This window comes from Microtus pennsylvanicus, chromosome 4 (assembly GCF_037038515.1).
Source record: "Microtus pennsylvanicus isolate mMicPen1 chromosome 4, mMicPen1.hap1, whole genome shotgun sequence".
Taxonomy (NCBI): domain Eukaryota; kingdom Metazoa; phylum Chordata; class Mammalia; order Rodentia; family Cricetidae; genus Microtus; species Microtus pennsylvanicus.
The window spans coordinates 27513196-27525720 of NC_134582.1; the positions used below are offsets into that span (position 1 = coordinate 27513196).

Genomic DNA, 12525 nt, shown 5'->3' on the forward strand with positions numbered 1-12525 from the left:
TTAGTTTCTAAGGCCTAGAACAAAGTCCCAGAGGCTAAAAATGAACTAACAATTTCCCACAGCATGGTGGAAGTTGACAATGGGAGTCTAGACTCTTAGATGTCAGTATCATGAGGATGGGAGAGGCAGAAAGAGAGCATACTCTTGGTATCATGTCTCTGTGGATCCCCTGGAGCTGAAGGTACAAGGAGCCACCTCACCTGGGTGCTGGGAACCCAACCCGATCCCTGCAAGAGCAGCAATTGCACCTAAGCATTATTCCATCTCTCTAGCCCTGTATATAAAAACTTCAGATTTAAAGATATTATGTTGCAATAAATAGCACAAATAATTTTTCTGACACTTATTTTGAATATTTCTAACTGCTCCTTAAATAGGTTGAAGGAGTGGAAGGTGATGAGGGAATTTCCAGAAACTAACTTATCTTGTCATCATATGTGTTTATTCGTGCACAGCTTTGAGAAGTCAGCTCTTTGAAGCCACCAACTAGACAACCTTGGAGAATCCTTTGGTTTCTTTAGCCCTCACTGAGTAGAGATAACGGCTCACTAATCAGAATTATAAAACATGCTTTAAATTAGCCAATTTTCTCCGTTAGCTGATTGAACATAAACACCTCAGCTCTCATTGAGAGGTCCTGGCTCTTATCACCAGAAGCTAGTTTCAATTTAACTAACTTATTAAGATAAATCAGGCCGATGCGCTCCCATCCGCCTGCAGAGGCTGAGGGCGACCCTGTCTATGCCTTCCCTTGAAGTCTCTTATCCTTAACTGTCCGCCTCAGGGCTCCCAGCTCTCTCACAACCTCTCATCAAGATTGCAGCGCTCCTCACCAAAGGCCACTCGTCCCCTTCGGGAGAGCAGGGTTGGATAACATCCTAATGCTTCTACTTGGGGAGGATTGGCTCTCTTGAGAAAATCTTTGCCAACTTTCAATTTTCTTCAGCAACAGAAGTGTGTTCTCAAATCAGGTTGACTGATTCTGCCGTCCCCAGAGACACTTCCCCTTACTCCGCCTGCTTCAGAAGAGTAGCAAGTTAGATGTGGAGTTGGGTCTTATCTAAAGCATTAACACAGAAGGACCCTGAGTCTCCCAGAAGCAACTTCTCTCCTGCTTCTGTCCGTACAACTGTCTCAACACTGCCGCTTTCACAGAAAATAACACGTCTGCACTTCGCAACACTAGTGTCCTTCACCCCAAATAATACCAGTTATTTGGAACGTTTTGTCATTTGAAGGAAGCAAATGATGGAAAAATATGGCCTGGGCACCTGACGGAACTATTTCGCAGACAATCCACTGCTGCCATTTGTAAAGGTCCTTTGCTCCACTGAACCCTCCTGGGGGAACTCTGAAAAACATTCTGTGTGTAAACAATCTGTTCCAAAGACACATGTTTTCTAAATTTCTTTGCTTGTTGACATTTAAAAAAAAAATGAAAACATATTTGGGTGAAGACAGAACCTTCTGGTTCTTATACATTTACTCTACCAAAGAAATGAACAATGAAATAGGTCATCTAAAAAAGGCCTAGGAAGGAGCATTTCCTTTCCAGTTCTTTGTCTGCCTTCATTTTAAACTGTCTTTTTCACAGCCATGATTCCCAAATTAAACAGAACTGATTATTAAGATGAGATGCTAATGCTTTCCTTTTTCTTTTCTTCCTTCCTTCTTTCCTTTGCCTCTCAACAGTATTTCTTTTCTCAGGTTGAATTCTGGTCCTAAAAATCTATCTTGGTTTTGAGTTGAAGTTCCTGTCCATCTAAACATGGCTGAAATGTCTCCCAGGCTCTTCACGTGATTTCAGGTCTTCACCCTGTGATGTAGTTTTGGACCACGTGATTTCATTCTCCAGCTGAGTGGCAGAAGCAATGCTGACTGCTGGATGAAGCACTTCTCGTGGACAATCTGTCCCCTCTTTTCTGTGGCTATTAGAAGTGTGTGCTCAGCTGAATCATCGGCCCAGGGGGCCTTTAGCGCTCTTCTGAACCCCTCTGTCCAGGACTTTGGATGGGTTTTGTGGTGAGGAAATACCATTACTTAGATAAACAGAATACTAAAACATCAATCATTTGCAATAGATAACTTTCAAAACTTTAATCTTAAATTAAATGAAAACAAACTGGCATTTCAATCTTGCTTCATAGTAACTCAAAGATGAAGCTACCAGTTCGAAAGATACCGTCATGCTTGCTTTTCTACGCACTACTGAATTCAAAATTGCTGTATAGTGCATTCTGTATAGAATCCAGGCTAGAGAATCTAGACCCAGAGAAGTGAGACGAGTGTGGGGGCAGAGCTGGAGCTAGGGGTAGGAGAGAACGTTGGGAACCAGCTGCTTCCAGATGACAAGAGCGCAGTGGGCAAGCCACTATGCAGAAGACGGAACAATGACTGGAAACTCTAACTAACATCCCACTTCCAGGATCTGGGGAGGAAATAATACTCGTCTACTCCAATTGTCTCTCGCAGTGGAAGTTGGGTTTTATGTGCTGTTTGTTGATTTTAAAAAATTCTTTGAAAGTTTTCCTTGTATCTATTTATTGTACACAGTTGCATATTATGTAGGAGTACTGTTCTACATGGATACAGCATCCATGTCAAGCATTCCCCACCATGCTTCTTAACCCTCTGCCTGCTTGCTTTTCTGTTGCTGTGAGCAGAAGCCACTTGGCTGCCATGTCCCAACCATAGTCTCTTGGTGAAGGATGCCAGGGAATGTGTACGTGCAAGCAGGAACCTAGGAGGAGGAATCAAGCACAGACCATGGAGGAACACTATTTACTCGTTTCCTCGGCTACCCCTCTAGGATAACATAGGACCAGCTCCTGCTCAGGATGACTCTGCTCAAGGTGAGTTGGGCCCTCCCATCAATCATTATTCAGGCCAATCCGATGGTGGCAACCCCTCAGCTGAGGCTTCCTCTTTTCAGGTAACTCTAGCTTGTGTCTTTTGACAAAATCTAACTAATACACCTCTCCTTTTTCACTCCCCTGCGTATTTGTGTTCTTTTGTGGGAAAATGTTTTAGATCAAATATAGGTTTATCACCATGGCTTGTTTTAATGAAATATCTCATTTGCTTCAAGTTTACAAAGATATTCACTAAAACATCAAAAAAGATTTCTCTGAGTAGTTAACAAGAGTTTGTTTCTCTTCCTGATTTCCCTCTTGCCCACAATCCAGAAACAATCCAAATGCCTCTCAAGGGAAAAATGGATAAAGAAAATGTGGTACATTTACACAGCAGAAAACTATTTGGTGGCAAAAAGACAATGGCATCTTTAAGTTTGCAAACAAATGGATGGAACGAGAAAAAAAAATCCCAAATGAGGTAACCCAGACCAGAAAAGACAACTATAGTATGCTGTAAGTGGAAATCAGACACACACACCTAGACAAGGATAACCAGCCTACAGTCCACGACCCCAGAGAAGCTAGAACCCTCTTCCAGAAACAGATGGAAGCAGATGCAGAGATCCACAACTAACCACCAGGCCGAGCTCCAGGCAGAGAGGGACGGGCGGTAGTATGAACAAAGGAGTCAAGACAAGACCATGATACCATGATGAGGAAACCCGCAGGATCAGCTGATCCAAACTTGTAGAAGGTCACTGACTCCTGACTGACAACTGGGAAGCCTGCATAAGACCAAACTAGGCCCCCTGAGTACAGGTGACAGTGGTGTGGCTTGAGCAGTGTATGGGGCCACTGGCAACTCTACTGCATGAACTGACTTCATGGAGCCTGTTCTCTATGGAGAGATGCCTTGCTCAGCCTAGGCATGGGGGGACCACAGACTTGGTCCTGCTTCAACAAGGTGATGGGACAGACTAAGTTGACTTCCCAGGGGAGGTCTTAACCTCTCTGAGGAACAGATAGGGGTAGGGTGGGGGGAAAGGGGAGGAGCAGGAGGAGAGGAAGGAGGAACTGGGGTTGGTATGTAAAAATGAATAAAGTTTAAAAAGACATTAACTCTTCTTATGAATTTTCACTTACAAAATCTCCCTCATTAGCTGACCAGTAACTTTGATTTTGTGACCTTGTTAAGTTAGGGTCAAAACAAACTGTGAGAGAGAGAGAGAGAGAGAGAGAGAGAGAGAGAGAGAGAGAGAGAGATCTGTCCACAGAGGTCTGATAGAAGATGGCGCTGATGGAAGGAAGGCAATGGAGCCCCAGCTCATTTCAAAGGGCAGCTTGGCAAGTCGGCCATCACGACTGAATGGTTCAAGCTACAGCTCAGAAGCCCCGCATCAAGTTGTCACGGAAAATCTGTCTCTGAACTTGAGGCAACTGCTTCCAACGGAAGGGAATTCCTGAAGAGAAACTCAGCTATCAGACAAATGAACTCATAATGGATCTTAGACCTAATTATAAAACCCCAAACTATGAAACCCTTAGACAAAATCTTGGGAGCAAATATCTGTGCCTTTGGGCAAAGATTCCTTAGATGAGATACCAAAAGCATGAACCATGAAAGTAGCCATTATTAAATTAGAATTCACCAAATTGAAAACTTCTGCTCTTCTGAAAACACTGTTAATTGAACAAAGAGAATGAGCCAAGGCTGGAGAAAGAGTTGTCAAAATGACAAAATAAAGAATTCTCAATACCAAATGATGAGAAGCAAGCAATACAACATACAAGTGAACAAAATGTTTAAATGCCAGATAGAAAGATGATACGTAAAACAATTAACATCACTTGTTACTTAAGGAGATGCAAGTTAAAAACCACAATGAAGTATAATTTCAATATCTAAAAAACAAAAATTAAAAGGGCTAATTTTACCGGGTTTGGAAACAATGTACAGGCATAGAAATTTCTCATGCCTCTGGTGAAGGTGCAAAAATGCCAGCAACTGCTTTGCAAAACAATTGAGCAGCTAAGCAAAATAAGCCAGAGCTACATCATCTGACTCAACTATTCCACTCCTAGGTATTTGCCCAAGAGGGGGGCGGGAAATCATTTCCATACAAAGACTGGAATGCTCACCATGTGATTCAACCATTCCTGTCCTAGGAGTTCACCCAAAAGTAATGAAACCATATGTGCATACAAAGAACCAGCCATGACCATCCCTAGCGTCATTTGCAAGAACCCAAACCTAGAAATAACCCAAACATCAGTCGACAGGCAAAAAGATAAACACAGATGCACATCCCACACAAAGGAATCTGAGTCCACAGTAAGAATGTCCTGCTGACATACTGAAACACTAATGGACCACAAGGTAACTTTTTTTTTTCTGAGTCAAAGAGTTTGATGGAAAAGGTACCTACTACACAGCTTCCTGTATATGAAGCTCGGGGAAATGCTGGGGGTGAGGGGGGGTTCACTAGACACAGAGTTTTAGGGTTGGTGGACAGTTCTATCATCCTAGTTGAGGGGACAACCTCACATGGCCAACTGTGCACCAAAACCTGTGCTCTTTACATTTCTCCGTTATGACTCTGGAAGAGAAACTGGAAGGGAGAAAGAAAGGGAAGAAGGAGGCAGGCAGAGCAAATGTCCTGAGTTATTACTTTTTCCTTATTAAAGTGGCAAACTTTGAAATCTAGCCCATTTTCTAGAATCCTGGTAAATCTTTCTATTTTAATATACAAAGAACTACAGGTCTGTGTTGCTCTCATTTGAAGAATGAAAGGGCCTTGAAATCCCTTGAACAATGTTCCTTCAAAGTGCAGGGGCCTGTTGGTACCTTGATTCGTTAATGATTTGAACTTCTGCTCATCAAAGGGAGGGATCTTATAAAAGATCTCATTGTAGAAAGTGAAATTTTGGAGGAAGTGGGAAACTGGTTGCTGCTGCCCTCAGACCAACTGTTACAAGAAGCCCAGAGCCAATGACTTGACATGACTTAGGGCATCTCTTCCTGTCTTCACTCAGTGCAGGTTCCTTTAGATAACAACTTCAGGTCATCTTGTAAACCCAACCATAGAAATTAAAAACCCCAAAGATCTTTTGTGTCTTTGACACTAAACTAATGATTCTTTAATGAAGTTGTCACTAAATTATAGCTGGGAAGTGAAAAGCTTTGTGATAATCTTAGTGTGCCTAAACCCACAGTCATATTCTGGCTTCTGGGTGTGCCTCTCTGTTAGTATTCCCCACTGCCAGGATTCTCAAGACTAACTGGAGGAGAACAATCCCAAACATTTTTAGGCCAACCCTCTGTATGATAAAATTCTTATTTCCTAAACAGCTTGAAACAAGATAATTTACATCCTCCAGTGTTTTCTGTCAGGTGATAAAATGGAGCAAAGACATTTTACTTCTCTTGCTTTTCTATAACATCTTGATTGTTTAACTGGCTCAAATGAATAGTTTGAGATACATGGTGGCCTCCTGGTAGCCTAGAAGAGAATCAACCTCCCATTAGATGGTCCTGTAATGTCCCTATCAAATGCGAACACATTCTACTTCACCATTCACACCTGTAAGTTCCTTGAGCCTCCCCGAATCACCATTTCTTAATAGTTAACAACTATTAATGGTGATGGTTTTGGACTCCATTCATGTGCTGCTGTAGCAGTATGAGGGGCACACCCAGCTCTAGGGTCTGCACCTTAGCTCTTAATTGTTATTTCAAATGATAATTGACAGAGTGTCATTTAGATGTCTGTAATTGGGTTACAGATTTGAGGAGACTAATAAATAAAGTTCATGTTTTTCTGAATTCACAGCTCACCAAAGCATGTGGAACTTAAAATCTTTAAAAGGACAGTCCCCTAAAAGCAAAAGAGCCACATGTCCATGTCAGTGAGACCAACCGGTAGAGTATGTGCCGATATGCCTACATGGACCTCACACAACTGAAAGATTTCATCCTTCTTATCACCTTCTTCTTGACATAATAGATGCATCTGAATGCCACCCGTGTTTTTTGTGCCTCATGCTACATATGTGTTCTGAAGTATTCTGTCCTAAACTTTCCATGACTTAACAGAACTGTGCGGTAGGGGGGGCAGCAGTAACGATGGATATGCCATGGCCTCTGTGGTCTCTGAGCCCAACTTCCTCCAGCTAAAGGTGTAACCTTCTAGAGATGTAAAAAGACAGGAAGGAAAGCAGAGCTGGATCCTCCAAGTCCTAGACAATCCCAATCACGTCAACTTTAAATTGGAAAGGGATAGATTCTGAGCTCTGGGAAGCTAATTGGGAGCCCCAGGCAGAATTCTACTGTGGTCATTGTCCTTATTAGTGTGGATGCTACCAAGGAGATACTGATGGATATACACAGCTAGAGGGAAGGGCAGTGTTCACAGACACAGCGATTTCAATAGCTTTGAACAAGACCCAAACTGGAATTGAATGTGTTTTAAACCCATGCTTAACTAAACCAAATAATATGCTTGGTTGAATTTATCTCATGTCTCAACTCAGGACTTCCTCATATATAAACACATGCTTGAAATAGCTCAGGACATTTAATAAGCTATCGTAGAGCCACAAAGACGATGTGACATCAACGATGCGTTAAAATGGGAAAGGCCACACCGTGTCCCTTTTAGCTGCCGTCTCTCCTGCCATCTTCTTCCCCAGAAACGTCCTATTCCCTGTCCTTCAGTATCCCATTTGGGAAAGACCATTCTACTATTTGTTTAAAAATATTTACTAATAGGATATGAAAATTGAACTTTATCAAGAAAACTTCAATATTAAATTACTTTCTTTTTTTTTTTTTAACAGAAAAGAAACCAGGCAAGGTTTATTTCTTACCGATGTTCTGGTTTGTGGCCGTGTATCTGACTGACAACTTCCAAACATCGGCCTACACACCGACCTGGATGACATGCTGAAAGAGAGTAGGAGTTTAGAATTCCAAAATTTTATTTTGGGCAGCTACACACACACACACACACACACACACACACACACACAGAGAGAGAGAGAGAGAGAGAGAGAGAGAGAGAGAGAGAGAGAGAGAGAGAGAGAGATCACACTGACTAGGTCTTTACACTGTAACATGTAAAATAAAAAATATATTTTCCCCTGAATGTTCTGGCCATTTCAGAAGGAAGTAAAAGTAGCAAAATGTAAACTTTACTTTTAAGATAAAACAGCCTTTAAAGGCTCCCTTGAGAATAAGCAGACTGAACAGCAGTACAATCTGTTCTGAAAACCTGCAAATCTCCTATTTCGACTAAAAAAAGAAAAGGGAGGAAGGCGCATTCTCCCTGTGGGAAAGCAGGCAGGGTGGTCGCCCCTCCCTTCCTCTCCTCTCTTCCTTTCTCTCATCTCCTCTCTCTTGCCCATCTGACACTGGGCTTACAAAAAATAACTTGCTTTAGCTTGAGCCTTGAGTTTCTACTCGATACTTCTAACCTTCTTTTTTTTTTTTTTTTTTTTTTTTGATTTTTGAGACAAGGTTTCTTCGTATCTTTTGGTTCCTGTCCTGGAACTGGCTGGAACTAGACCAGGCTGGCCTCGAACTCACAGAGATCCAGCTGCCTCTGCCTCCCGAGTGCTGGGATTAAAGGCATACGCCACCACCGCCTGGCTTACTTCTAACCTTCTTCAATGCAAATATTCTTTTTCTATTGCCCCCAATTCCTTTCTTCGTATTCTTTAGCTAAAGCCACTCCTATCAGGTTTTTCCTAGTACCAATCCATGGTAACGTGGCATTGTCACCAGAGTGGCCCTCGTTGCTATCTACCCTGGCCTCTTAGAAACATTTTCTTCGCCTGGCTCCCAAGGCATCCCTCACCCTTCGAAAAACACTCAGATCCATGTGCCTTATAGCCCTTTCCTTCCTGTCTCTGCCCAAATATCATCTTCTCCCTGGACCGGCCATGTGCATCCGATTTACAGTCAAAGTCTCTCCTCACTGCACTTGACTGTCCCCTGCTGATGTCACCACTTCCCAACGTTGTACATGGCTTACTTCCTTATTATGTGTCTTACAACAAGGGACCGGGTACATTCCTTAAACGTGTAGGATACCATTTCCTCTTATCTTTGTTATTCTGTCCTTGGCAACTTCTCCACGCGTTCAAGTGTTGGGGGATCAAACTTAGTGTCTTGCACGTGCTAATCAATTGATGAGCCACTGAGACTGAAAGGTTGGTTAACACGGGTGGGAAGAATCAATGGGCAGATGAGCACTTCAACAGGCTCTGGCAGTTACCACATTCAATTGCACAGTTGCCAGCTGGCGAGTCTTCCTCTAGAACGCCAGCCTACTCAGTTTCTACCTTAAGAAGTAAATCTACTTTTTCCATTTTCACCTTTGTGTGAGTGTTTACTGCTTGCTTGTCTAACATTTCAAAGGTATTAGCACCATTTTAAAAAGGACCACAAAGCAATCAATGACACCTAATGGGAGAAGACGTGAGTTCTACGAAATGTAATTGCTTCTCTTGAATGATGCGAACACCAGTAAAGCATGGTATTTGGGTGCTTCCTATCTGGCAGAGTGAAGAGTAGCCTCTTCTTTACAGCTGTTGGGAACATCAACACGCAGCGTTGCGTGAACTTAAGGGTCTAGGCATTTTCACTTTTCGTCTCTCCTCATCTTCGAGCAGTGTGCCTCACCCAGCTGAGGGGCCTGAGAACTGTATCATATGATTCCAGAGTATGAGCTTCCACCATTTCTTCTTAAGAGATGTTTGAGTTCTCTTGTCTTGCTGAAGGATGTCACTTCTTTACACCACACTCAACACTCCCTCTTCCAAGAGCCTCTTGGACCCTTCGTGTTCCACAAGCAGTATTTAGATAGCTCTCTTATAGCCCTTGTTACATTTAAAGATGTATATAATTGTGTGCCCGTGTTTTCTTAATTTCTCAGTGACACCTTTATAGGAAGCAAGTACTGAGCTCTATTTACCCAACAGCATGCATGCTAAGCTTTTTTGAGCAGAACATACTCAGTGGGTTTACTCTGATGAGCCATGCATGTACAACAAAACCCACCCTATTTTCATAAAGCATTAAACCAGACTACTGACTTCAAAACAAGAGAGCCTTGGCCACCTGACAATAACATTTAAAGGTCATGAGTCATAGCCTCGGAGTAACCATAGTAACTCAGCATACACACCGGAGACATGTATAATAATTAAACAAAGCTCCAGCAAGTCTATTAGCCTTGAGATAAAACAAGGTGGAATTAACAAATATATTTCTGAGTTCGTTCTTGTCTCCGTTTTTTCTTGTTTCAGGATTCACAAGAAAACTGAAAAGCTTCATTAAATATGCGTGGCATGGAATCTAGTGATATCACGCGAGGCTGGAAGTAGTTCATTTTTTCCTCAATGCCTTACCGGAGCATAAATATCTCTTTCCATTTAATATAACATGTCTGATTGCTAGGCTTTTCCTCCATGCTTTTTACATTGGAGCAGTAATTGGTGGCTATGTGAATCCATGGTTTTAGCACAATTGGTTTGTTAGGACAGCAGGCGATCACCCCGTTCTCACAGGAGGTCCTCAGAAGATGCTTTTCTGGTCCTTGGATTTTTAGCCACCCTGGATCTCGCCCTCCTTTGTTTATAGAAGTTAGAATCAAGTTCTTATTTGGTTTGAAAAAATGCGGGAGAGGGTCTGTCTCCAGGGAATGGGAAGAGGAAAAAGGAGAATGGCAGGCAAAATCAGGAGACCAGTTCATACCAGCTCAGAAGAGAAACTGTTAAACTGAACCCACCTGAGTGAGGATGGCAGCAGAACACTTCCCTATCTTCACTCCAGAAGCCCTGATGGTCCCTGCACCCCACAGTTGGCTCTGTATATGAGAACAAGAGCCCACAGGACACCTGGCAATGAGAGCAGCATCCTGCTCTGCCCTGGGCATCACTGTTGCTTCACACTGGCTTGTTCGTGTCATAGTTGATAACCACTGGACATGTTGTCCACCTTCCTAATTGTCTGCACCTCAAAATATCAATCCATTAGGCGATTTCTTCAGGGAAATGAAGAGAAATTGCTAAGTTTCATTGCTTCAAAGTGGAAGATAAAATGAGGAGGTGTATCTTTGGAGGTTTGTAGATTACACATTGAAACAAGACTTTTTACATAAAAATACAAGAATATAGTGAGTTCTCCATTCTAGTCAGGAACCTCAAGTCTAAAGTGAAAAGCAAAGCTCACTTTTCACAGTCACTAAAAGGAAGACACAGTCTAAAGCCAAACGAGGGAGAAACCAAGGCTATAGTTGCACACCCCACACAGGAAACTACCCTTCAGGAGACAACTTCCACAAAAAGGGTACAATTATCTAGTTCAAGATTTGAAAGACAAAGCTGGACAGTGGTGGCATACGCCTTTAATCCCAGAACTTGCGAGGCAGAGGCAGGCAGATCTCTGTGAGTTCAAGCTAGGCCAGCCTGGTCTACAGAGTGAGCTCCAGGACTGACTCCAAAGCTACACAGAGAAACCCTGTCTTGAAAAATAAAAAGACAATTCTAAACAGAAGCTATTTCTATATTTGAAGGGGAAATGCGTAGAGAGCCCATATGTAAATTTTCCAGTAATTGACTGCAGATCAACGAAACAGGCCATCTCTATGTCCATTCCTGTGTTCAATGTTGGTTGCTAATTTCTACTTAAGAAACAGGTTGAGAAGGAGCGTCCAGGCATATCTGTGAGCATCCTAGCTGGCACATGGGGAAAGTACTGCTGTTTCTTGAGGTTTCTGAAAAATAGGCTGGATGCTTCAGTACCCTAGGGATGGGAGAGTTTTAATTCTGACAAACGCACCTGAATAACGTTTTTACTCATTTGACAAGAGCACTTATTGAAACACATCCTACATCGGGCTTCGCTCTGGGATCTGGGAAGACAGACTTGGCCATAGAAAAAGGTCATTCATCAGAAAAGGAAAAAAGTTTCTTTGATGTTTTCCCCCAGACTTTAAAGAAAGGTTATCTTTGAAGTCTGGAGTGAAGGTTACTTCATCCAGAAATTTCCATGGATTATTTTTGGACAGAAGGAACTGAAGACTCACCTGCATCTCCCTGGGGTTTCAAAGTCTGGAATTACAACTTTCTTACTGTGACATCCTCCCATCTTAAGCCAAGTCCATTGGGATCCTCTGTCCATGGACAGACACCAACCAACCTCATTCCTTAGAGATTTGGAATCCCTGGCACGGCTTTGCTGCCCATTGTTGCTAGGCAACCACAATGGCTGCGGTAAGGACAGTTAACTGCCCAAAACGAAGAAGGAGGAGGAGGAGGAGGAGGAGGAGGAGGAGGAGGAGGAGGAGGAGGAGGAAGAAGAAGAAGAAGAAGAAGAAGAAGAAGAAGAAGAAGAAGAAGAAGAAGAAGAAGAAGAAGAATTTGAAAAAAAAAACAACAGTTACAAAGTCACTAACTTCCCTATACACTTCCCACAAACCATCCAGGCATGAGAACAGATGGAGGACCATCAAAGAGTCACCATTTCTGCAAACCTACCTTTAGCAGAAGAGGAGCACTGGGTTAATACTCAAAGCAGAGGCTGTGTAATGCCAAGGACGCGGTTGTCACTCTGCTGCCTGGCAGAGGCACACACTCAGAAACAGACTGGCTTAAGCCATGCTGGCCT

General features: G+C 42.7%; 1 protein-coding gene across 1 annotated transcript in view; it reads right to left on the minus strand.

Moving 5' to 3' along the window:
* Window positions 1–12006, minus strand: part of Ccdc192 (coiled-coil domain containing 192) — a 190416-nt gene extending 178410 nt beyond the window's left edge. The window contains exons 1-2 of the mRNA XM_075970836.1: window positions 11945–12006; window positions 7722–7773 (exon numbers count right to left, since the gene is read on the minus strand). Coding sequence (XP_075826951.1) covers window positions 7722–7773; window positions 11945–12006 — 114 coding nt within the window. The remainder of the gene's footprint in view (window positions 1–7721; window positions 7774–11944) is intronic.
* Between the last annotated feature and the right edge of the window lie 519 nt (window positions 12007–12525).